Here is a 24712-nt window from a genome sequence, read left to right on the forward strand (position 1 = left end):
TGTAGTAGCCTATACTAGCAGTCTTGAAACAACAAACCCGTGCCATTCAAAACAAAAGCACAGCGCCAATGCCAACACAACATTTGCTACAAATAACAATAGACAAAAGAGCATTGAATGATTAGGATGTGACCTTTGGCCGTGCAACGAGAGACTGTCCACCACCTTTAGCCTCGCTCTGCTCAATCCATTCTCTTTCTGTTCTTTTTTACTGGATTCCTGTCAGATGTAGAGTTTTACCACAGACATTTTCCAATAGACACAACAGTTCATGAAGAATTTACATGACACTCTAAGAATCTGGTTTCAGAATATTAATAAACTGTGGCAATAACATTCGGACATGACCATTATGTTATATTTTATCTCAGTACAAAAGAAACATCTATGGTTTTCTATATTATTAAAGAAAGAAAAGCATGATCCTTGAAACATTCTCAAACAATGGCTTTACTAACAACTGCTAATACTATATAAAAAGAAAAAAGATACTGTTCCCACAGGTTCATTGACACTACCCGTTAAAAATAGGTGAAATAAATAGATTAAATTGTTCAAAAGTGATTGTGAAGATATATAATTGTAAAAAAACGCCATAGTTTCTGGAAATATTTTAAACAACGATTTCAACATTGATACATTTTTCTTAATGACCAAATCATACTATTAGAATGATATCTAAAGAACGAAGTAAGTAAAATCATTTTTTAAAATACCTTATAGGGTGAGTTATATTAAAATTCTAATATTTCACAGTATTTTTAAACAAGTGCATGCAGCCTGGGTGAGCAGAGGTCATACAAAAAAAGAAACACTACAACTTCTGAATGACTACTGGAAACAAATCAGGAACGTAAAATGAGAAATAAAATGAAAACATTGATGCACCGCCTGTTCTGCTTCCTCAGACCTGTCAACTCTTCAGAGTAAGAGAGATACACAGGGCTCCTGGAAAGAGAGAGAGAGAGAGATCTGTCGCATTTGAATACTGTGGGGTTGTGATGGATCTGGTTCCCACCAGCAGAGAGGGAATTAACACATGATCATTTGTGTTTCTGGCTGGCAGGAGGCCAAGTACTGCAACCCAACCTGTCTGAGCTCAATCAAACTCCATCAACTGCCACCAAAAACAGCTCTTCCACCTTCACTCACACACACACGCACGCACACAATTCCACTTCCCTTTCTGAAGTCATGATGATAACAGTCGTGTTATAAATCTGCTTCAATAATATGACTGACTGATCATGAGATATACACTAATATGGAGTCAAATCCAGTTTCGCAAATGTTAAAATGATAAATAAAAATGGCTTAATAATGGATTTAAGTGCATTTATGTTTAAGTATAAGCTTTCTATTATATTCTATTATATTTACAGTGTATCTGGAAAGTATTCATAGCGCTTCACTTTTTCCCCATTTTTCTGTTACAGCCTTATTCCAAAATGGATTAAATTCATTTAATTCCTCCAAATTCTCCACACAATACCCCATAATTACAATGTGAAAAAAGATTTTTTTTAAATTGTTGCAAATTTATAATAACCCCCCCCCCTTTGGCACCTTGATGCACCTTTGGCAGCAATTACAGCCTCAAGTATTTTTGAATATGATGCCACAAGCTTGGCACACCTGTCTTCAGGTGTTTTTGCCCATTCCTCTTTGCAGTACCTCTCAAGCTCTATCAGGCCCAGCCATTTTTAAATCTCTCCACAGATGTTCAATAGGATTTGGGTCTGGGCTCTGGCTGGGCCACTCAAGGACATTTACAGAGTTGTTGTGAAGCCACTCTACTGATATTTTGGTGATGTGCTTTGGGTCATTATCCTGCTGGGAGATGAACCGGCAACCACCAAAAAAAAATTTTTTTGCACTGCTTATCTTTAGTTTTGTTTGCAACTTTCCCTTTGTGTTTTTTTTTTTTAGGATTTGCATTTTATTTGTTCAATTTATTTTTCATTTATGAGTTGTTGCATATATGTTATTTTGAATCTCAAAGTGATGGCATGCACTGACCACCATTATGGTTACCAGAGGACAACATTTTCAGCTAAAAATTCTTCTTAACTGTTATGTTAAATAAAAATACTGTTCATATTGGATGGCCTGACAGTGAGTAAATTGTCAGAAAACGTAATTTTTTAAAACTATTTCTTTAAAATTACACTGCAATAGTCAAATTTAATCTATTTTAATTTAAAGACTTTTTACAAAAAAACCAATGCATACAAATTAACAATAGCTTTTTGCAATACCAACCAAAGTATAACCGTATTATTTGTATTAAAAACTAGTCATCAATATACAAAAAACAAAACAGTTTTTAGACTTACTAATAAAACCATGGTTAATTTATAAAGGATGTATGAACTTTCTTATCAGTGTACAAGTAAAACTTTAAGCCTTACTCATTTGATAAGAACATCTGATATAAACAATTCTAAACAAGTAAGAGTCCCACGCAGTTCTTTTTTAAATGATTTATTCTATTTATTCTGTGTCTACTCCATGTCACATCGGTCCATATGGCACAGTTCTAGTTCCAGTGCAACAAAACGATGGACCACACAGGTATTAGTCGTCAACGTCACTCTTTACCCAGTGGCTTCTCTGCGTATTATACAGGTTTGAGTCATTGCATTAGGACGGCTTAAAGTGCAGGGTCAGAACCACAGAGATGAGCTTTGTCTGGTCACCTGAGTCGGCTAGAATGAAGCAGGGACACCACGGCTGGGATGAATCCTGAGCTAGACATGAGATGAGATGAAGCAAACGATGCTAAATAAAGATTGTTTTCAGTAGATGCATTCAATAGCAGCCAAAAGCCTTTACTGTTTACAGTGCAACCAAGGGTTTTTATTAGGTCCATTGTTTTTGTTCTGCAGCTACAACTATGACATCAGCGACCACACCAGTGAACCATTCTTCTCCGGAGATTGTAATGGAAAAGATTAATGCTCTTCCTGCTGTGTCAGGAGGGAGGTGAGGAGTGGAGAAGAGGATGGCGAAGAGAAAGTGATGCATTCTTCTGCCTCGTCAAACAGCAGCAAGCTCTTTTACCTCCTCCTTTTCAAAAACTCATCCACTTAGCTCAGTCTTTCGTCTAAGTCGGTCTTGACGGCCCCGAGCGTGTCTTTGCTCTAAAAATAGACCAAAGAGCTAGTTAAAAATGGAACTGAGAGAAAAGGAGCAAGAAAAAAAGTTTTAATTCAAGCCACAAACAGGTGAATTGAACAAAAGGTATAGCAATAGTATGCCAACAGTGTACTATATTAGTATTAAAATATAATAATTTGCCCTAAATATAATAAAAATATAATAATTTTATTTTTCAAAAAAAAAAAAAAAAAAATCCCCAAAATAATTAAACAAAAGCTATTTTTATGTATTATTATTATTTTGTTTTCTTTTAAATAAAACACTGCAACTACAATTAACAAATAATGCACTTCCTGTTAATACATGGGTATAAATATTGGAGTTTTAATGAGGATATTTGTTCATGGGTGAACAACAAAGAAAAAAGAAAGAAAAGTGAACATTTATAATTATTTTAAAGGGAACCTACTATATTAGTATTAAAATATAATAATTTGCCCTAAATATAATAATTTATATAATTTAATAAATATAATATAATAATATAATAAAAAATATAATAATATATAAAAAATTGTTTTAATAAAAATATAATCATTTATAAAAAAATATAAAATTAATTTTCTTTTTTCTTCTAAAAATATAAAAATTCTCTTTTACAATATGCAAGATAAGGCTTTGGTGTCTCCAGAATGTGTATGTGAAGTTTTAGCTCAAAATACCCATCAGATCATTTATTACAGCCTCCAGAATCTGCCCATTTTGATGTCTGAATACACTGTAGCTGTTCTGTTGCCTGTGGCTTTAAATGCAAATGAGCTGCTTCTCCCCGCCCACCGCTCCCCTGCTTCTCATCATGCGTTAAAAGTACAGTAGGTGATTGTCTTCAGAAACATTTTTTGTTGTGCAGGTTGAAAGTCTCTTCACAGTCCAATAGTACTGATTAAAGTAAATTATCTAAATGTATTTATATGTATTTTTATATTCTGGGTAAGGCATAAGACTAAAAAATGTTCATTTAATTAAATAGTGTCCGGCCGACAAAAGAATCCCGATAAGTAGCTCAAACTGTCTGTCAGCAAATGCAGATTTGAGCTACTGCGCACCAGTTTATACGCAGATCCGCCGCTTATGCGTACATGCACTGCGCATTCATGATAGAGAGAGAGAGAGAGAGAGAGAGAGAGAGAGAAACAATAGTATAAACAGTAACAGTAAAAACAAATGCTGAATCAAAACTTTTTAAAAACCTGAATCAATAATGGAGTTACTTTTGGGACGGAAGAAGGAGGAAGGACGACACCAGGGCTGAAGTATTTCTTTTAGACAGGTAATGTTCTGTTTTAAAACTATTTTAGCTTCATGCAAAGCTGATGTAGATGTTGTTACAAATGGGTTATTTGCACACAAGTGTTGTTCAGCCACTGAAATCTCCCCATGATAGAATTAGGTGACTATTAGTTTAGATTAGTTTAACAACAAAACATAACTAAGTAGCGCTATTCCACCTAGCCTGCTTTACTGAGCTAAAGTTGGTTTCATATTCATTTTTGAACAATGACAATCTGTGACGTGCTCCCTATATTGTTTACCATGCTACTCGGAATATTCGGTCTGAAATAGCATGTCAGTATGGCTTAGTAATAAGTGTAATTCCTGCACGCCGCCAGCCAACCACTAGTCGCTTTAGCTCAAAACATGAGAGAGGGTTTTGCTGTCATCATTAAGGTGCGCGCGCTTGTGTTTTCAGGAGGCGTGGCTTTGAACGGCATGGGAGGGACTGTGTTTCAGAGATTTATGCTAACAGGTTAGCATTGTTGCAGATTACCTACTGCACCTTTAAGTCAGATAAACAGCACAGTGACAGAGACAGACTCGGATGAAGCTGAAATATAGCTCATTAGTCAAAACTACCAAGCAAGTTTATTTCGTGCATTTGTAGTGGCGTTTATTCAAGCCTTTCTAAAATGATGAGTCTCACACAAATGCTGTTTGCCATTTACTGACACCATACAGCCGTGGTGATTATAGCGGTTAAGAACTAGCAATTTTATTGTCTTTATTACAAACATGCTCTGTTTCAAAAACGTTTAAACTATAAAACGTATATAAAAAAAAATCACAGAGAGTTGTAACAGATATTTTAATCCCAGTTTATTTGCAAAAAATGTTCTGTGGACATGTGTATACATGTTATTATAGAAACATGGTGCCTGTCAATTAATTCAGTGGGCGGGGAAACCGCACTCCTAGTCATGTGGGCCTCAAAATCACTAGGATTTGGGTCCTATTTTAACATCAGGAAATTTTTAAAAAGAGATTTGTTGGGTTTACATCACTCCACTATGACTGTGAACACATATACCTATGTATATACCCACAAATGTATGTATATACCTACACACAGTTCTATCCAAACAGTTTCCACAAGTTGATTTTCATCATAGGTGCCCTTTAATGCATTAGGAAATTGATCACACAAAAGAATAAAGATACAACTGTTTCTAATGATCCTAAAACATTAATAAGAACTAAAATTGTCAAAGCAAAATGAAAACAGCATGAGTTTACTATTTATCCCTGTAAGCCTGCATGACGAGATCAGACATCCCAGTTTAGTTTGTGCACAAACACGTTCCTAATCCCTCCAAATCTTATTATTACCATTATGAATCATAATCTGAAACGCTTTTGCTTGTGGTTTGTCTGTGCAGTGTCTTCACTTCAGTTGGAGGTGAATGCAGTACCTTAGAGTTTTCTCTGAGCTGCTCTGTCTTGCGCTGGACTGTGAGGAGGCCTTAAACTGGGCCTCAAGTCTCGAGTAGAGGCCTCCTGCAGGCTGAAACCACACAAACACACATGGGTGCAAAATACTAGAGAACAGTGCTGAAATACTGTGGTACAATTGTAATACAGCAACAAATCAAAAACATACAGAGAGTCTTACAGATGCTTCAGCAGGTTTATCTAAAGCCCAAGGTACATTTTACTTTTACGTGCATGTGAGAGTGGGTGTACAGTTAGTGCCCCACAAATTTGATCATCAGTCTGGCTTCAAAAGCAGATACTACTGGAACTGCCCTGATCTCAGTTGTTCATCTTGCTGGATTTGTCCACTATCTTTGACATAGTTATCACTTGAAGCTGTCATTCAGAAACATTTCACTTTCAGAAGCTTTTCCCACCACTGCTATACTAATGACTCTCAACTCTACCTCTTATTCCAGTTGGACGATCCAATAATGATCAGACGAAATGCAGCTGGATGAAGGATTATGACCTCAGTTTAACTAAACCTGAGAAAGACTGTTATATGAATAAATGTAAATGCATCAAGCATATCTGCAATCTATCAACACAGAAGCGGGTTGTTGTTCTGCAATCAGAAAAGTGATGGAACAGAAAATGACAATAAGCTGCTAATGGTGGTGGCACAATAGATGTCCATTTTGACGAGTACATGAGTAAGGGAATTGACAGATATCTGCAACTCAACAACACCATTTTCATCGCTCATACATCTTGTAGAGAAAAGTGCAGAAGATCAAAATCATTGGAGTTTTGAATAAAGTCAAATGCAGCTGAATTGAAAAGACAATGTGTTTGCAAAAATGAAGTACTGTACACTACCTGACCAAAGTCTGGTCACCTATCCAAGTTTTAGGAACAACTAATAATAACTTGACTTCAAGTTGATCATTTAGTATCAGAAGTGGCTTATATGAAAGGCAAAGGCCTCTAGATTACACTTATTTTATCAAAAATTCAATAAGATCATGGCTTGATTTTTAGTTATTTAATTATACAAAAGTCTCGTCACTTAACAGAAATAATGTGCAGTATAGAATATAAAGTCATAATGCAGTGGAAAAATAGTTAATATTGTGTTAGACTCCCATTAGCTTAGCGGACTGCATCCATACATCTCTGCAATCACTCAAATAACTTATTAATAAAGTCATCTGGAAGGACTCCCAGAGTTCATCAAGATTCATTGTATTCATCTTCAATGCCTCCTCCTTCATCTTACCCCATACATGCTCAATAATGTTCATTTCTGGTGACTGAGCTGGCCATTTCTGGAGCACCTTGACCTTCTTTGCTTTCAGAAACTTTGATGTGGAGGCTGACGTATGAGAAGGAGCGCTATCCTGCGGAAGAGTTTGCCCTCTCCTGTGGTTTGTAATGTAATGGGCAGCACAAACATCTTGATACCTCAGGCTGTTGATGTTGCCATCCACTCTGTAGATCTCTCGCACGCCCCCATATCGAATGCAACCCCAAATCATGACTTTTCCTTCACCAAACTTGACTGATTTCTGTTAGAATCTTTAGTCCATGTGGGTTTTAATTGTTTTTTTTGCAGTATCTGCAGATTGGGGAACAGTTCAACAGATGATTCATCTGAACAATCTACCTTCTGCACTTTTCCAAATGATCACCTAAAAGTCAAGTTATTATTTGTTGCTCTTACAACTGGGATCGACGACAAGACTTTTGTCAGGTAGGTATGCTTGTGCTTAAAAGTGAAGACGTTTTGTACCTCTTTTGTGTCTTTAAACTTTGTCTGCTCCTGGTCACCAAAGCGCATTTTAGTGAGATTGGCTATAATCTCCTCCATTCTCCTCTGATCTACAGCGAGTTTGAACAAAAAAAACATCCGTCAAGATCATTTCAAATCTACATGAGCTACTGTACATACTTCAGTGCCAAAAATACTTTATACTACTGATTAATTACCATTATAAATCCCCATAGGCTTAATCCTATTTTGAATACAAAAGTGTTTATAAAACAAAGACATAAGTGACCTATTCTTCTAAAGAGCTGGCAGATGCACTTGCTGATGGCTGGATTTAACTTTCTCTGATGAGATTTTCTGGGGTTTTAAGTGGTTTTACAAAAAAATGCCTTTTAGTACAAGACTCGCTCTCACACTGTGCAATTGTGAGGATCTTTGTTACAGTCAGAGGATTTGAAAAAGGCTCCTACCCTCCTCCCTCTGTGCATCCTGATTGTACCTCATGGAGCGATTGCTATCCCACTTATTCTTCTGGATGCTGACGCTGAGAGAAAAAGAGAGAGAAAGCCAAATGTAAATCACACATTGTGACTAGCTTTATTTAAAACATTTTCTCACAACTGCAAATGTATATGTAGTAACTTCATTTCTTACAGTCAACCTGTAATGCATCTGCAATTTCATACTGCAATTCAACAGAATGTTACACCCTAGATCAGAGATGCCAAAGTTGGCCCATGGTAACCTTTGATTTGGCCCACCATCCCATCAGAGAAAAGAGTGATGGTGAGGGTTGGGGCAAATGCCTTTAACAGAGATTGTCATTTCTAATTTAACATAACCTTTTTTCGATTGTTTGTTTTATTGCTCAGCTATAAAAAAGCAAACTGAAATTAAATGTTTCAATGAAATCTATCTGTAAATTAATCTGTTTTTAAAAATGGAAATATTGTCACTCGACGGACAGAAGACATTTCATAAAACATCGGCGAGCAAATCAAGGCAAAAACAGGACTCGATTCTGCTAAAAATGGGACTGCTTTTGTTTTTTAATGTAAGAAGTTCATTATAAAATGTAAAAAAATACTGCATTGATAAATATAAAGCAGTGTTTTCTAGCTATTGTTTTTTTTCAGTTTTTATATAAATTTTCCCATAGCAACGTAATGCAGTTTGGTATATTTACCTTATACCCACCACCTTAAATCAGTTTTTGGCCCTTTATAAGAAAAAGTTTGAGCACCCCTGCCCTAGATGATGATTTGAATACATCTTTTCTTTGTTTGAGGATCAGTTTTTAATTTATTTCTGCCCTTATTTAGAAAATCCTTTTTAATCATGTGTTCCAACAATGTGCTTAAAAGGATAGTTCACGCAAAATTTGTAATTTATCCACTATTTACTCACCCTGAAGTGTTTCTAAACCTTTATTATATATCTTTACAAAAGAAGATACTATGGAAGTCAATGGTTACAGGTTTCCAGCATTCTTCAAAATATCTTCTTTTGTGTTCAACAAAAGAAACAAAGTCAAACAGGTTTGGAGTAAAAGGAGAGTAAATGATGACAGAATTGCCAGTTTTGGTTGAACTACTCCTTTAAATAGATAAATTAATATTAAGATCAGTCCTTTAAAAATAGGGATGTCCAGACCCGATCACGCGATCAGAAATCGGGCCCGATCAAATGGTTTCAGACTCGATTAGAATCGGACGTTACCTCCCAATCAGTACTCTAATATATATGTATATATTATTTTTACTAACACATCTATAGTTATGCGGTGGCACAGAGTTACAACTCTTTCTTGACTTCACACAGAAACAGAAACGCGTGTGGCATGACTACTTTGTAGCAGAGATTGGTTTAATTTTTATTGGTTAAATGCCGGCAAAGTAGAACATGGAAGCAGCTTGAAACGGAAAGCACAAGTATGTCTGCGGTCTGGAGGCATTATAAAGTTGATGACGACAACATTGCCATAGCATAAACTTGGGATTGCCTGCCGGGTGTTTTAAGTTGAGGTGCTATTTGTTTTATATTAGATTTACTGTTGCACTAAAGTCCAAAAGTGAAGAATTGATGTTATTTATTACTTGATTGTTCAAACTGTCTAACAGAAGTGCACTGTTTGTTAACAGAGTTGTTGAATGTTAAAATAAGGTGAATCAAATAAAAAACAAGGAACATTCTTCGCTCTCCTTTATATTATTTTTTTTATGTATTATAGAAGTATCTGATCAGGTTTCGGTCGCTAGATACTCAAAATTAAATGACTTGGACTCGCACTTGAGGGCAAAAAAACCTGATCAGACATCCCTATATAGAAACAATATGATTTTGGAGTCACTTACGTGAATGGGGTTGTATCTCGAGATGGTGCCTTTAAAAATGACAGGATAGTATGAATGAAAAGAGAAAAACTGTCACATATCTTTTCCATTCTTGAACCAGTTTTAATGGTTAAAAAAATCCAGCACTAATAATTTTGTGAAAGTCACTCTCATAAAAAAAATTGACTGCACTCACCTTTTCTCCTGATTTCTCCTTACGGTGAAAATTGGGGGAGGACACTTGTCTTTTCAATGGTTTGCCAGATTTCCTTGCTTTCTTTGCAGCTATGTACACAAAGTCATAAACACATCAGGTCAATGTCCTTGAAATTGAACATGACTGCCACTCCTTGGCCATAATGAGGTACTGCCTTCTAAAGAGCATGTGGTTTTAGCTTGCCTTGTTTTTTTGATGTGTCTTCTTCATCCCCAACCTCATCCTCGGTGACCTCTGACCCTGTAGTGTACTCTTCATCTTCAGATAGTAGAGACTGCTGGCGCTGCACAAGGAGAAATACAGGTGAGATGTGTGTTTTTAATGTAGGTGTGTAGGAATGGACTTGCATCAATGCTCGGTTCTTACCAGCTGAAGACTCCAATTTTTTAAGAGCGAAAACTGCAACAGAAGGTAAGAAGACTGTTGTCATTATTCAAAACTGAACAAATAAATTTAGATTGACAATGAGTCAACACACACACACAAAAAACATAATTGTGTCCTTATATTTCACAATCATGACTTTATATATCAGCATAAAATGTTATATATAATATATAATAATGCAAATTTTCTCAGTGGTAAATGTATTTAATTTTACTGACATCGTGTAGCACAATGTCATATAGGATTTATGTATTTAGAGGTGCTGTATGTAAGTTTTAGACTCTTCTAAAGCGTAAAAATACCACAACATGTTTGCAGATATTTAAGAAACATGCCAAGTGAACATTCTTGTTTATCTGAAAAACAATGCTGAAGTCAGATATTCTGCTTTGAAAATGTGTTTTCCATGCCGGAAAGCTGTCTTTGTTTTGGTTTTTTTAACCCTCCCGATGCCAGTTTAGCCAATTATATTTCAGCACCTTGGGTTGCCTTGGTGGAAAACCGAATATTTCATTCATTCATTCATTCAGAAAGGCTCTCAAAGCATGCGTCCGTGACTAAAATGCGACCTCCGGTGGACAGTAGCAGACACCGAAATGAGACGCAGATTTAGAGTTCCACATGAGGTTATTAATTAGCAAATTATATAAAAATTACATTGGGCGAGCAGGTTACATTTTAACCACGTGTCCTAGCAACACGCTATGTAACGAGATATGGAGTGATAAGCAATTTGGCTGTTTGCACCAGACGAAACACAACAGAAATATAAATACAGCCATTCAGAATCACAGATTATGCACTCACTCTTGAAATGGTGAGGTTTATAATCTAATTAATACATATTAAACCTCTTTAACATTATTAAATGTAGATACGAAATCACTGATATGTAATTGTTTGCATTATTTCACAGTTCTAAAGTTCAAATTCAAACGGTTTATTTTATTCTCAAGATCTGAGGTGAACTATCTGCTGCTGCATTCAGTAGTATGGCAATAAATGTCATGTAAAATGGCATTCAAACTCACATTATTAGCATTTAACACTAAATAAAGCACATGAAGTGTACCTGAGGTGATCACAGTTTATCCTGTTGTTTAGCTGCAAGAAATAGAAGCCATTTCTTATATATCAATTCGAGGTGTTGGTCCTTTTAATATGAAAAATATTCATTCTATTGCGTGCCGTTGCTTCAATTTAGAACTTAAATTAGGCTCAATCACCAGACTCGCTCCTCAATCTGGCAACCTGCGCTTGCATTTGTTTTGATCCAGGAATGTAATACCTAGTTCAACCACTGGGTGTCAAACTTTGTATCACATAAAAATGTTAACTTGTTCCATTTAAAACCTTCAGTTTTTTCCTATATAAAAACGTACATTTCGTCATATCAAAATCATATTTATTGATGGCAAAATACGCAGAAGATATCGCAAAATCAAAGAATGTGTAGGACATGAAGGACTTTTTTGAAGAACATCAGGCAGTTTAAGTGCTAAAAATAAACAAGTGGCTCACAAACAATTGTCACCCAAAAAAATCCAGTCAATGATATCGCGGATGAAAGTGAAGAGCGATGGGCGTTGACCGCTGACGAAAGTGAAAAAAGGGGGGGGGGGTATGGGTTGCTGACAAAAGTGAAAAGTTTCGGGGGGTGTTGTCACGAAAAAAAGTGAAGACCTGGGTGGATGAAATTGAAGAGCGGTGGGCGTTGACCTTTGACGAAAAGGAAGAAGTGGTGGGGTGTCTCTGACAAAAGTGACAAGTTTGGGGGGTGGGGGGTTGGTGGGCCATTTGGGCTCCTAATAATATCTCTTGGGACCCCAAAACTGCGTGGGCCCTTAGAATCGCCCTAACTTTTACCCCACTAGCCATGCCCCTGATAAAATTAATAACAATAATTTTTTTTAAATGGTTAACATTTTGGAGACTCTATAAGGTGTATGTACGTTTATGACCATGATTTTAATCTTCATATCTGCCTTTTGGTCCTTTTAGATTGTGCTTCAGGTGACCCAATTCCGAGTCCCGGTTTAGGACCATTGTGATTGTGTGTTGTTGACAGTTGCACAAATAAAACAACAAAAAGTTAGACTCACAGCTGTGGTTTCCTTGGGTCTGTGAGCTGTAAGCACCCCTGGCTCAAGCATAACATCACATCCTGGCACATGTTCACTGCCTACAGAAAGATCCTCAGAGCTACAGCAAAACAAAATAGATTATGGCATAAAACCGTCAAAAGACTTGACAAATGAACAGACCATTTAAATAATTCATTCAACAGAAAGCCAATCATTTATTTTTTATTTTTTGCTATAATCTGACCTCTCTGGCACACACACAGCGTCTCTGTGCAGCAGCAGGTCATTGAGTATTCTGGTCTGGGTTGAGTTTACATTGTGATCGCTACAGTCACCACCATCTGCCGCACTCACAATGTGGTCTCTTATTTTACAGCCCTGCGACAAGGAAAACACAGACATTCACACATGGCGAAATGGGTTTAAAGGTCGAACAAGTTCACAAATAAAAATTCAAGGAATAACACAAACCTTGGGCATGAATGAGGGATCGAATCGTAGGACTTTCTGGTTGCAGCAAGGGTAAACACCAACACCATGCCATCTATGATCTGCCCCAATGCCAGGATACACAACCGCCTCTGGGTGATACCTACACTGACCCAACTCTGTACACAAGAATGCCTGTCAAAGACAATAGAACATGCACATATTCATTTTTTATGGATATTATCTTTCATATAATATGTAAGTGTAGCTGTATGTAAATGTAAAAGGTCTGCAAAGTTCCAAAGAGCTTTCCAAAGTACTTTCAAAAGAGCCAGCCTTACTTTCTCCACAAATCTATGTAGGTCTGTAACAGATTTAATTTTTGTCAGCTTATGGCCTTCAATTGCAGCTCATGAATGTGTATTTTGGCTTTCAGACACTGTAGTTGTAACTAGAAGAGTTTGGTTTTTTCCAACATATGGGTTTGAATTGGTACAGCAAACCCAATGTCATAATTATTATTATTATTTGCATCAGTGCTTGCAAGGAAACATGCTAAAATTAAAATATGATAAAAGCTGTTCTGTTTTTAAAGGTCCCATGAAATTAAACTAAAGTTTTTTAGATGTTAGAATTAGTATTGATAGTTTTTAACTATAAGCTAGTGTGCACCAAAAACAGTGGGACAATTTGTGTTAGGAGATATGAAAGTAATATAAACATGTAAAGCTTGTAGTTCGTCACTTCCACCTAAAGGGAACAACGGTTTTATTCACGTCACCTCATACTTCAGTTTCTCATGAAATCGTGACCAATCAAATGTAGTGTCTGACATGCCTTGCCCCGTTTAAGATGATTCACATTTTATGCGGTTGAGCTAAACCACTCTCACACTGGCAGAGCGGTGATAAAACAAAACACTATTGGCTTAAAAGAGGAAGTGCTACACAATGTCCCACCCTCCCATCATGTTTAGGTTGACATTACATTAAGCATTGAATAAAACTGCACATTTCAAAGCACGTCACAGGACCTTTAAAACAAGCAGTAGTCCAATCACAACACATTGGGCCATCTGGCCAATCAGAGAAAAGTATGCTTTCAGAAAGGAGGGGTTTAGAGAGACCAGATCCTTAAATAAACCATTTCAGACACTGTGATGAACAGAGGTGATGCTGTAATGTATATTATGAGCAAAATTTAAGCGTTTGACCTAGAATGGATGCAAACCTATTATCCAAAGTAAAATTAGGAAACATTAAAAGATTAGTTCACCCACAAATGCAAATTTTGTTATTAATTAATTCTGCATTCTGTATTGGAACACAAATTAAGATATTTTAGATGAAATTTGAGACCTCTCTGATCCTAAATAGACAGCAAGTCACGAGACGTTCAAACAATCCATGTGACTTCTGTGGTTCAACTGTAATATACGAAGCTCCCAGAACACTTTTGTGCACCAAAAAAAGTTAATATACATTTTTCAAAGATGTTTAAAGACATGCGGTATAGGTGAATTGGATGAACTAAATTGGATGTAGTGTGTGAATGTGAGAGCGTTTGGGTGTTTCTTAGTATTGGGTTGCGGCTGGAAGGGCATCTGCTGCGTAAAACCTTTGCCGGAATAGTTGGCGGTTCATTCTGCTGTGGCGACCCCTGATTAATAAAGGGACTAAGCCGAAGGAAAATGAATGAATGAATGAATGAATGCTGTTACAGAGCTCTCAGATTTTATCTAAAATATCTTAATTTGTGTTTTAAAGATGAATGAATGTCTGAGGATTAAAGCAACATGAGCGTAATTTATAACAGAACTTTAATTTTTGAGTGAACTAAAGGGCTATAATGGGGTATTTTGTTATTCCTTTATATTAAAAACCTTAATTTCAAAACTGCACGATGTGTTTACTTGTGTTATCTTTGACTAATATTTAAATACGCTTGTTGATCTGAAACATTAAAGTGTGACAAACGGCAAAAAACAAACAAGAAATCAGTAAGGGGCAAATACTTTCTCACACTACTGTTCATGTGCATATTGTACTAAAATGAATGTCTTCTGAAGTCTCATCTGTTTACCTGTTTGCAGCGTGAACATGTAAGGAAGTTGATAGTGCCCCAGATCCTCCAGTAGACCAGAACCCATGACTTCAACTCTTCATAAAGCACATTCACATACTCATGAACATCCCAGGCCTTATGTCTACACAGACAACCACAATTGTTAACATGTATGCTCACATGTGTGTGCGCCTAAAACTTAAATCTACGACTTTATTTTGCGTGTTTGTGTGATTGAAATGGTGTCTCATATAACCTGCAATGAGTGAATACAATGTTTCCTCGGGCATCTATGTTGATCTTGTTTGGAACACAAGGGATTTTTCTCTCCGTTTCTTTGGTTAGAAGTTTAAGGCAAAGTCCACATCTGTGAAAGAACCACATCAACAACAAATTATTACTTTGAGATCCTTATTTATGATACTTATAGTGCATGTTTGTACTACAAAAATAAATCATATTACTTTTATTATAAGTACAGGCTACAATCCAGCACAATGCAAATGTCTCACCTGTACAGAGTAGATGCATTACCAGGGGAATCGTGATTCTGATAACCATGATCAAATATTCTCTCAATCTTCTTTTGAAACAGTTTACTGAAGGAAGGTTGCAAAAAGGTGAGAGTGAAGTTTGATTAATAACATCATTAAACATCTCTTGTAAAATAAAAATTCATTATATTCAATTATTGTTAACCTTCAATGATCAAATGTTTGTTGTCAGTATTATTTTTCATAAAGCCAATTAATACTTAAAAACAAATTAATCAAAAGTGACAGTAATGACATTTACTATATTATAAAAGTGTTAGATTTAAAATGAAAGAATCTAGAATTTAGAAAAAATCTAAAAAAATTTATGGTCACACTTTATGGTCCATTTGTTGAATATAACTAACATTGCATCTACGTGACAACTAATTATCATTAGATTATAGGTAGCCTGTTAGGTTGGGGTTGGGGTTAGGATTAGTGTAAGTCAGCTAAATGTCTGTTGAAGGAGCAGTATCAGCAGATATTAAGCAGACAATTTACTAATACTCAAATGGACCATCGGCGGTTCATTCTGCTGTGGCGACCCCAGATTAATAAAGGGACTAAGACGAAAAGACAATGAATGAGTATTTCAATTAATATTTAAATGTATTTACAAAAATAATAAAATGCAGTTTTAGGAAACATATAATACTTTAAAACATTTGAACACAAGTCTGGCTTGTTGCAGACTCAATACTATGGGAGGTAGGGTATTCTCCTATTGCATGCCCAAATTATGGAATGCTTTACCTACACAACCATCAGGAATGCCAGTTCTCAGTTAAGAAATTGCTTAAGACTCACCTTTTTAGTATTGCTTTTAATCTATGAGGATTTCTGTCAATTTTAACTATTTGTGCAGTTTGGTATTTTATGTTTTTTTACTGTTGTTCTTTTGTTCTGTAATGCTTTGACTTTAAGAAAAGCCCATTACAAATAAAATGTATTATTATTATTATTATTAATATTATTAAGTACATTTAAAATATCATATTCATGCTAAAATAGTTTAGATTAAAAATTTTTATATATTATAATGTCCTAATTTTAATATTATTATATTAAATATTATATAAAATATATCACAATTAGGGGGTGTCACAGTGGCGCAGTGGGTAGCACGGTCACCTCACAGCAAGAAGGTTGCTAGTTCGAGCCCCGGCTGGGTCGGTTCGCATTCTGTGTGGAGTTTGCATGTTCTCCCCGGTTCGAGTCGGTTTCCTCCGGGTGCTCCAGTTTCCCCCACAAGTCAAAAGACATGCGCTATATGTGAATTGGGTAAGCTAAAATTGTCCGTAGTGTATGTGTATGAATGAGAGTGTATAGGTGTTTCCCAGTGATGGGGCATCCGCTGCGTAAAACATTTGCTGGATAAGTTGGCGGTTCATTCTGCTGTGGCGACCCCTGATTAATAAAGGGACTAAGCCAAAATGAAAATGAATGATATCACAATTAGACTGCATATGATGTTTACATGTCCAATATTAACACTTCAGTACATTAATCCAGCACTTCAGTATCTTTCTGTTATGCGCTGTGTGTGTGTGTGTGTGTGTGTGTGTGTGTGTGTGTGTGTGTGTGTGTGTGTGTGTGTGTGTGTGTGTGTTCTCACCTACCTTTTGAATTTGTCTTTTTTGTCCTTGAGATCATCTGCCTCATTATGGTTGAAGAGATCAGCAATGCGTCCGGCCAGGTTGTTGTTGATGCAGTTCATATTGCACGGTGTTGCTATGATGGCACTCATATGCTTGTGACAATACTGGATACACTCGTCGACCTTCAGATCCACAAAACACACGATGACCATCAACTGAAGCCATGTTAACAAATGATGAATAACTTCTGATGAAATCAACCAACATGCTTTCAACAAGCACACTGCTCAGACAAGTATTTGGATAATAAATCACCATCTAATTATGAATTGTTTTGCTTCATCAAGATTTGCCATGTCTGCTAAATAGTCAGTTCTGTGTCACAGTGTTTGTTTGAGCAGTGCACCCATTCGTCCAGAAGCACAACACAAATGATGAAACAGCCATCATGCATCATGCTCTTTTTACTGTCCACTACACCCTAAAGGTCAGTCAGCTCAGAGCACACTTACTACATCACCCAAAACACTGTCACCCCTTACAACACTTACTAAAGTTTCCATCTTCAAGAACTCGGAGGAGATCAGGATTGAGATGACATTGCTGTGCTCTGCAACCAAACACCACATAACATAACCGACAACATCACAAACAGCGAAACGTCCAAATCACAGCCAACGCAAAACCGTTTACAACACCACCCACCATCACTTACAAACACCATTCAGCCAGGTCAGAGTACACACGACAACTCTGATGGTATATTTGGTTATAGAAGTAAAACACACAATGGTGGACGCAAAAAGACAATTACCCAGTTTTGGTTTCTCTGTATGTTTCCCGTGTGATTGTTCTGTGTTGTGACTCTTGGCGTAGTTCATGAGCCAGTCGAAGATCTGGACGTCACAGTGAACAGAAATGTCCACCTCGTCCCAGCGCTGTGGGTCCACAGACAGATATTCCTCAAAGTAACGCATCTCTTTCACTAGAAGGTTCCTTGGACACACAAAGTCCTGCTTCAGGTTTTTGGCCTCATCGCAAACGTGGATGACCATGTTGGGGCTGTGTGACAGGAAATAAATGCATTTAGTGAAGATATTATTAGTACAGGATGACTAGATTGACTATTAAATGTGCCTCACCTTTTATTTTCTTCTGTTCTCTCAGTGTTCTTGGCAGGATCTGCAGTCTCAGTCTCAGCAGAGGCTCCTCGACCAGTAGGGAGAACATTGAGGCCTAAAAATAGATAAAAGCCCCGTTTCAGAACTTTTTTTTTTACCCTTTATTGATGAAACCACCCAAATAATACCAAAAATCAACATATTAATAGATTAGTTCACCTAAAAATCTTACTTTTATGAAATTCCCACCCCCACCTTCGTTCAACTCCAAAAAAAAACAAAAACAAAAAAAAAAAACAATTTAACCCTGGTGTACTCAAATTTACTACCCTTTCATTATGTTGGCGGCTGTTTTTGCCTGATCGACCTCCTTTTTACTGACATTTTTGACTGCATAGCCATGACACCATATTACAGGGATATTCAATTAGTTTGTCATGGGGGCCAGTTCATGAAAAGCATCCCAAATGAGGGGCCGGAGAGATATGACTTGCAATTTGTGATAACACAACAGCAATATTAGAGCCCATATGTTGTATTTTTGCTCCTTAAGACACCCACAATGGCTTTTTCTACATTAAAACATTAATATGTTGTATTTTGAAACTACATAACATCACTGCATTGTACAATAGGATTTTTTTTACAAACATATTCAAATGTTGTATTTCGAAGGCAGCATAAAATCTACAATTATTTAGAAACCTATTTACAGTAACTGAAACTTAAGTGCACATACTGTAACAAAATATGCAGTCATTGTACAGTAAACATACATGCTTAGAACAGACAGATGTAAACAAATGCTTCTGTCCATTCACTGTTGAACAGTTTTTTTCTGCATCAACTTTTCTTTTTGTCCATCTCGGCTGTTTTTTTAAACTAAATTTCCCGATATTTTTGTGGAAAAAAGAAAGGAAAAAAGAAACACAGAAGAAATGAACAAAAGTTAGCATCTAACATCATCATCATGTGGCTGTCAGAGAGGCTGTTCGTGTTGCGCCACTCGCTTAATATCAAGTGACTCACACTCTGCCCTTCAACTGCAGCTCATGCTGTATTGAACAGATGCAAGTCACTTCATAACTATAATGACCGTTTTTTTCGACTGAACTTAATTTATTTTTGATGTCTTGGTCTCACTCTTTGCAGGGCCGGAACAAATTGACTCGGGGGCCGAGTTTGGCCCACGGGTGGCCAATTGAATAGCCCTGCCATATAACCATGCATTGTTGACTGTTGGTGGTTTTCCCAGTTCGGAAGAGGTAAAATTTGTCATTTTTACTGTTGATCATCAGTTGGCAGCTTTAAGAGTTTAGATAGGCCTATGCAAAAAAGCATTTATATGGAGTTCTATGGAGTAAATTAGCTAATTATAGTATGCTTGCAAAAATACACTTAGTATATGAATATTTAGATTTTTCTAGAAATATTAAGGTAAGTGTGCAAAGGTCTCTCTTATGCTCTCACACACTCAGGCAACATGCAAATAACAGCGCAACATGCAAATAGCCTAATCTAATGAGGAAGACATAGGCATATGTTGTTTTTACAATTTCTTTGGCCCACAAAAGTGTACTTTAAGTATGATTATAGTTGTATGTCTCTGGACAATTGATGTCTATGGAGGACGAAAGAGCTCTCCAATTTGATCTAAAAAATCCTTATTTGTGTTCCTAAGATGAACAAAGGTCTCAGGGCATTTCAACATAAAGGTGTTAATTAAATATTAATTAATTAATTTTTAATTATTAAGAGAATTTATTTTTTGTGTGAAATTAATATTGGAATGAAATAGGGGCTTTCACACTGGGTAGTTACTGGAACTCAACTATTAGAACTAGACACCAGGCCTTCTTCCCTAGGAACTCATTTCCCCTAAAGCCATTTTCATTTAGCATTAGAACCATCAATAGGAACTCTGAAATGGTGTAATCTGCCAAGTGTTGTATCCAACAAAATCAACAACTAGAGGATGGAGGATGCCATGATCGAAGCTGTTTGTCGGTTGTTTTGTGATATTGCAGATGAAACATAGATTTATAAGTTATTTAATTGAAAAACCAAAAAGAAGTAACTTGTAGTGCTACATACTGAGAATGAAAAAAAGAGCAAGCAATTGAGGAGATGAGGAAATTAGCCACCCAGAGCAAGGACATTTTCAAAGTCTTTCTTATAATCATTTTTCTTCTGGGGAAAGACTTGATTCTTTCAGTTTGGCTGAAATAAAAGCAGTTTTTAATAATAAAAAACTATTTTAAGGTCAATATTATTAGCCCCTTTAATTTTTTTTGCTTCGTTTGTCCACAGAAAAAACACTGTTATCTAATAAATTGCCTAATTATCCTAACTTACCTAGTTAACATGATAACCTAGTAATTGCATATAGATGAATAGTAGTATCTTGCAAAACAAGTAGTAAAATATTATGTATACTGTCATCATGGCAAAGACAAAAGAAATTAGCAATTAGAAAATAGTTATTAAAACTATTATGTTTAAAATGTGTTCAAAATATCTTCTCTCGGGGCAACGCAGTGGCGCAGTTGGCGTTTCTGTGTGGAGTTTGCATGTTCTCCCTGTGTTCGCGTGGGTTTCCTCCGGGTGCTTCGGTTTCCCCCACAGTCCAAAGACATGTGGTACAGGTTAATTGGTTAGGCTAAATTGTCTGTAGTGTACGAGTGTGAATAAGTGTGTATGTGTTTCCCAGTGATGGGTTGCAGTTGGAAGGGCATCCGCTGCATAAAACAAACGCTGGATAAGTTGGCGGTTCATTCCGCTGTGGCGACCCCAGATTAATAAAGGGACTAAGCTGAAAAGAAAATGAATATCTTCTCTCCATTAAGCAACACATAATATATTTTGTAAAGAATTAAAGTTTCACAGGAGGGCTAATTTTGACTTCAACTGTAAAACATTAGCTTTTTGAATGTGTATGTTTGTAGCACATTAAATCACAGTGCTGCCATGCAATTGCCAATAAGGGTACACGTATGTCACTGCAGTTCATATTGTGCTGGATTAGAAACAGCTCTGAAGTAGGAGCTAATTTAGTTCCTCCAAATGTTTTTCAAAGAACTGAAATTCTTCCCAGATCCTAAAGTGTGGACACGCCAAAAAGCAGGTACTTCTACCAACAGTACTAGTAAACGTGAAAAAGTCTTCAGTGCAAAAGCTAATGGACTGAGCATTTTTGTTGAAATCCCCCACATTTACACACCTGACACTGAGAGAGTGGTCTGATTGGACTGTGGTTCCCCTGTATCTCTGGTAATGTCCAGTACATTGGATTTGATATAGGTGGAAAAGGACTCTGATGGAGAGCTCACTGCTCCGGTCAGTGGGTTACACTGCTCATCGACATGAGGAAAACTGCCTGTAGTCTTCAGCTCTTCAAACCTCCGAGCACACTGCAAAAACATAGATGTAGAAGCTGAAAGAGCACAAAAAATTGCAAAGAAACCTTCTTGATCTTATGTAAGGGGAACATCTATGTGAATTGTGTTTAGAGCCTTCAAACCTAAAGCGATAAATATAACGATAACTAAATTAGTGTCATCAGCATGGTGATAACAGTCTGTTTATTATTATTAGTGTGTGCTGCAAAAGCTTGGGTCTTTAAACCTGGGGTATGTTCTTTGTACCTCGCTTAAATGATCTAAGATGATTTGGCAGATCTTTGACCTTCTAATCTTGAAAACTGATCTCTGGCTAATTTGGTTCTTCAAACAAGATCGTGAATCAGATTAAAATGTCTGGATAAGCTGATCTGAGATGGCTTCATGTGCTGTGAAGGATACATCTATCGATCCTTGAAATCATGATCAGCAATGTATCGATTGGCTGACGGCACAGCAGCGTAATAACATCCTCTGACTAATATTCAATTATCCATGTGAGCAAAATTATATAAAATTCATAGTAAACGGTTTGTTAAATATGATACGCAATAACTTTCCACATTTGTCGTGGGCTGCATGCTCAGATTAGTAGGCCTATTCAATTTTCTCAATAAATGACTGTTCAAATTAATTTTGCATCAAAAAAGCTTTTTGATATCAGTAAATGTGTCTGCAACTTTTGCAAAGCATCAAATCACCGTCATATTATCTGTCAAAATGTGTGCAGGACTGCATAAATTATTATTCCTTTCCTTAAAAAATGAGAATATTGGCCATGTCCATTATCATACACAAATTGTACTAAAGCTGGGTCGGTAACTTAAAATAGTAAGCATTTATATCTAAAAAGTCCATATTAATTAATGTTCTCTTTGAACCCCTTGGGAACACCCCATGACAGGTTTTGTACTTTTATTTCAGAGTGCATAACAGTTTTATTTATAATTTTTTAAACTTCAATTTATATGTAAATTTATATATTTTTTACTGTTTTCCCTAGTGTTTGTAATCAATAGGTTACTACTGTAAGAAAATATAAGAATTTAGTACATACTCTCAGTATTACCTTTGCTTGAACTGACCTGATCTAATCTTGTTTATATACAATGAGCCTGCTCCCGAGCAGGTTTGAGCTACCAGAACTGTTGCTATGACAACAACTCTCAGATGAGTTTTGAAGAACGAAATGATCCTGGATCATGTCAAATCGCCAATAACCAAATTGAGTAATTCATGTACAAAGAACGGACCCAACTACGGGATTTTGACTGGTTGTCATTGTTTTTTTTTTCGTGATTCCAACTAGATTGTTCCTCTGTGTGTTTTTTAAAAGAAAATATCAACGTGATGTTAAAAACTATATCTTATTGATTATAGCATGTGAACAGGCTTTTTAACAGTAAATTATATCACAAATTATTAAATTGTACAATTTCTATTGTTATATTATATATATATATATATATATATATATATATATATATATATATATATATATATATATATACTATATTCAAATATTTTATTATATAAATAAGGTAATGTAAGTACAGTTTTCACAAAAAGGTGCCACAAAGAAAAACTGTAATATAGGTATTTATTGAGAGCCTCTAAGTTTTCTGGGGCTTTCTGGGGTTTTAACCTTGCCTATTGGTTAAATCCGCCGCTGTCTATGCAACTATTCATTTTTATTGGTTTATATTAGCTCAGTTAATAAATAATGTTTTATTAAATGTTGAAATTAACTAAGATGAATAGACTTTTTAACAGTATCTGTGGTTGTTACTTCATGTTAACAATAGGAACCTTAAAATATAGTGTGTAATATATGGTAAGTCTCATCTGTCTTACCTCTTTAGGTGTGAACCCCGGCACTAGCTTGGCAACATTCTCCCAGTTGATTGGCTGAGGCGATGCCCACAGTGAGCTCAGCACAATGTCCAGCACCAGGAGGTTGTTGTCATACGGAAAGTTATTATTAACAGAGCAAAGACGATTCATTTCTGTAGAAGAAGAAGAAAACGGTCACCTATATCGGAATACAACATTTCTTTTAAAAACCACCTTGACAATCATGCCATCTGCCGGCTCTCTTTTGTCCCACTATATTGAATTTCAGAGAACCAAAGCTCAACTTGACAGGATGACAGCTGTGATTTGACGCATCATAAAGCTCATAATATCACAAATAACAGCTGACAGCGCTAAGAAAACTACTTTTGCACTAAGCACGTTCAGTGTGTGTGAAGGAGGATGTGCTTAGCCAGCATAATGAATAATATATCGCGGCACTCCTGCGTTTTGTGTCACGTCGCCGTGTGAAATGCTAAGCTAACACCCAATCGCCGGTTTACCCTGTTCCAGATGGATGCGCGGTTTCCTCTGAAAGCAGTGCTCTTCTTTCATTCCAGCTGAGCGGGGCTGCAGACACCGGGCTGGATTTGAGCAACATCAAATGAGATGCTGTGTGGCTTACTTTGATTTGATCCGGGTAAACCAGAAAAGTTCGCATCCGCACAGCGTATGCAAATAACAGTAAAAACTAAGGTTGAAATCAAATGATAGGGTGGGCATGACTACCCACGTCCTTGTGTCTGCTCGTGTTATAAAATGCCAGAGATGTTGAAGAGAGAGAGTGGTGATGATGATGATGATGCTGCAGTGTCCCCGATCGAGCCTCCTCCTCTTCCCTCTGCCGCCTGTCTGTAACGTTACGCCCGTCTGCTGCGATTTGTCGTGATGCCAAAGCTCGTTGACCCGAGCCTGATCAAGCGAGCTGGATAAAACGATCGAAAGCCGCCCGTGAAAGAGGATTAGCTCTCCACATCCTGCGCTCTGCCGCTGTGCTGTGCACTCGATTTCCGGTGCCGCAGTGCAGCAGGTGCGCGCCGGCGTCCCCGTTGCTTGGCGACATCCCT

The 24712-nt window shown here is 36.7% G+C and overlaps 1 protein-coding gene across 1 annotated transcript; it reads right to left on the reverse strand.

The window, feature by feature from the left end:
* Positions 1-2469: 2469 nt before the first annotated feature.
* sanbr (SANT and BTB domain regulator of CSR) lies at positions 2470-24652 on the reverse strand. Its single transcript, XM_056477654.1, has 21 exons — positions 24149-24652; positions 23646-23797; positions 21614-21803; positions 18415-18508; positions 18087-18334; positions 17824-17882; positions 17294-17454; positions 15651-15737; positions 15395-15505; positions 15157-15280; positions 13117-13269; positions 12890-13023; positions 12664-12763; positions 10541-10573; positions 10358-10457; positions 10154-10242; positions 9979-10007; positions 8095-8168; positions 7646-7734; positions 5850-5941; positions 2470-3143 (listed from the first exon to the last, which is right to left on the reverse strand). Exons 1-21 carry the CDS (start codon positions 24198-24200, stop codon positions 3107-3109), a joined length of 2208 nt encoding a protein of 735 aa, XP_056333629.1. The 5' UTR covers positions 24201-24652; the 3' UTR covers positions 2470-3106.
* Between the last annotated feature and the right edge of the window lie 60 nt (positions 24653-24712).

Source organism: Danio aesculapii, chromosome 17, assembly GCF_903798145.1.
Source record: "Danio aesculapii chromosome 17, fDanAes4.1, whole genome shotgun sequence".
In the NCBI taxonomy this organism is placed as follows: Eukaryota; Metazoa; Chordata; class Actinopteri; order Cypriniformes; family Danionidae; genus Danio; species Danio aesculapii.

Coding starts and splice junctions, on each gene's coding strand:
- sanbr (XM_056477654.1), bottom strand. CDS start 24,200: ATGAAAGAAGAGCACTGCTTTCAGAGGAAACCGCGCATCCATCTGGAA. Junction 10,574..12,663: donor GACCCAAGGAAACCACAGCT/GTGAGTCTAACT, acceptor CTTCTGTTGCAG/TTTTCGCTCTTAAAAAATTG. Junction 10,008..10,153: donor AGGAGAAATCAGGAGAAAAG/GTGAGTGCAGTC, acceptor TCATTTTTAAAG/GCACCATCTCGAGATACAAC.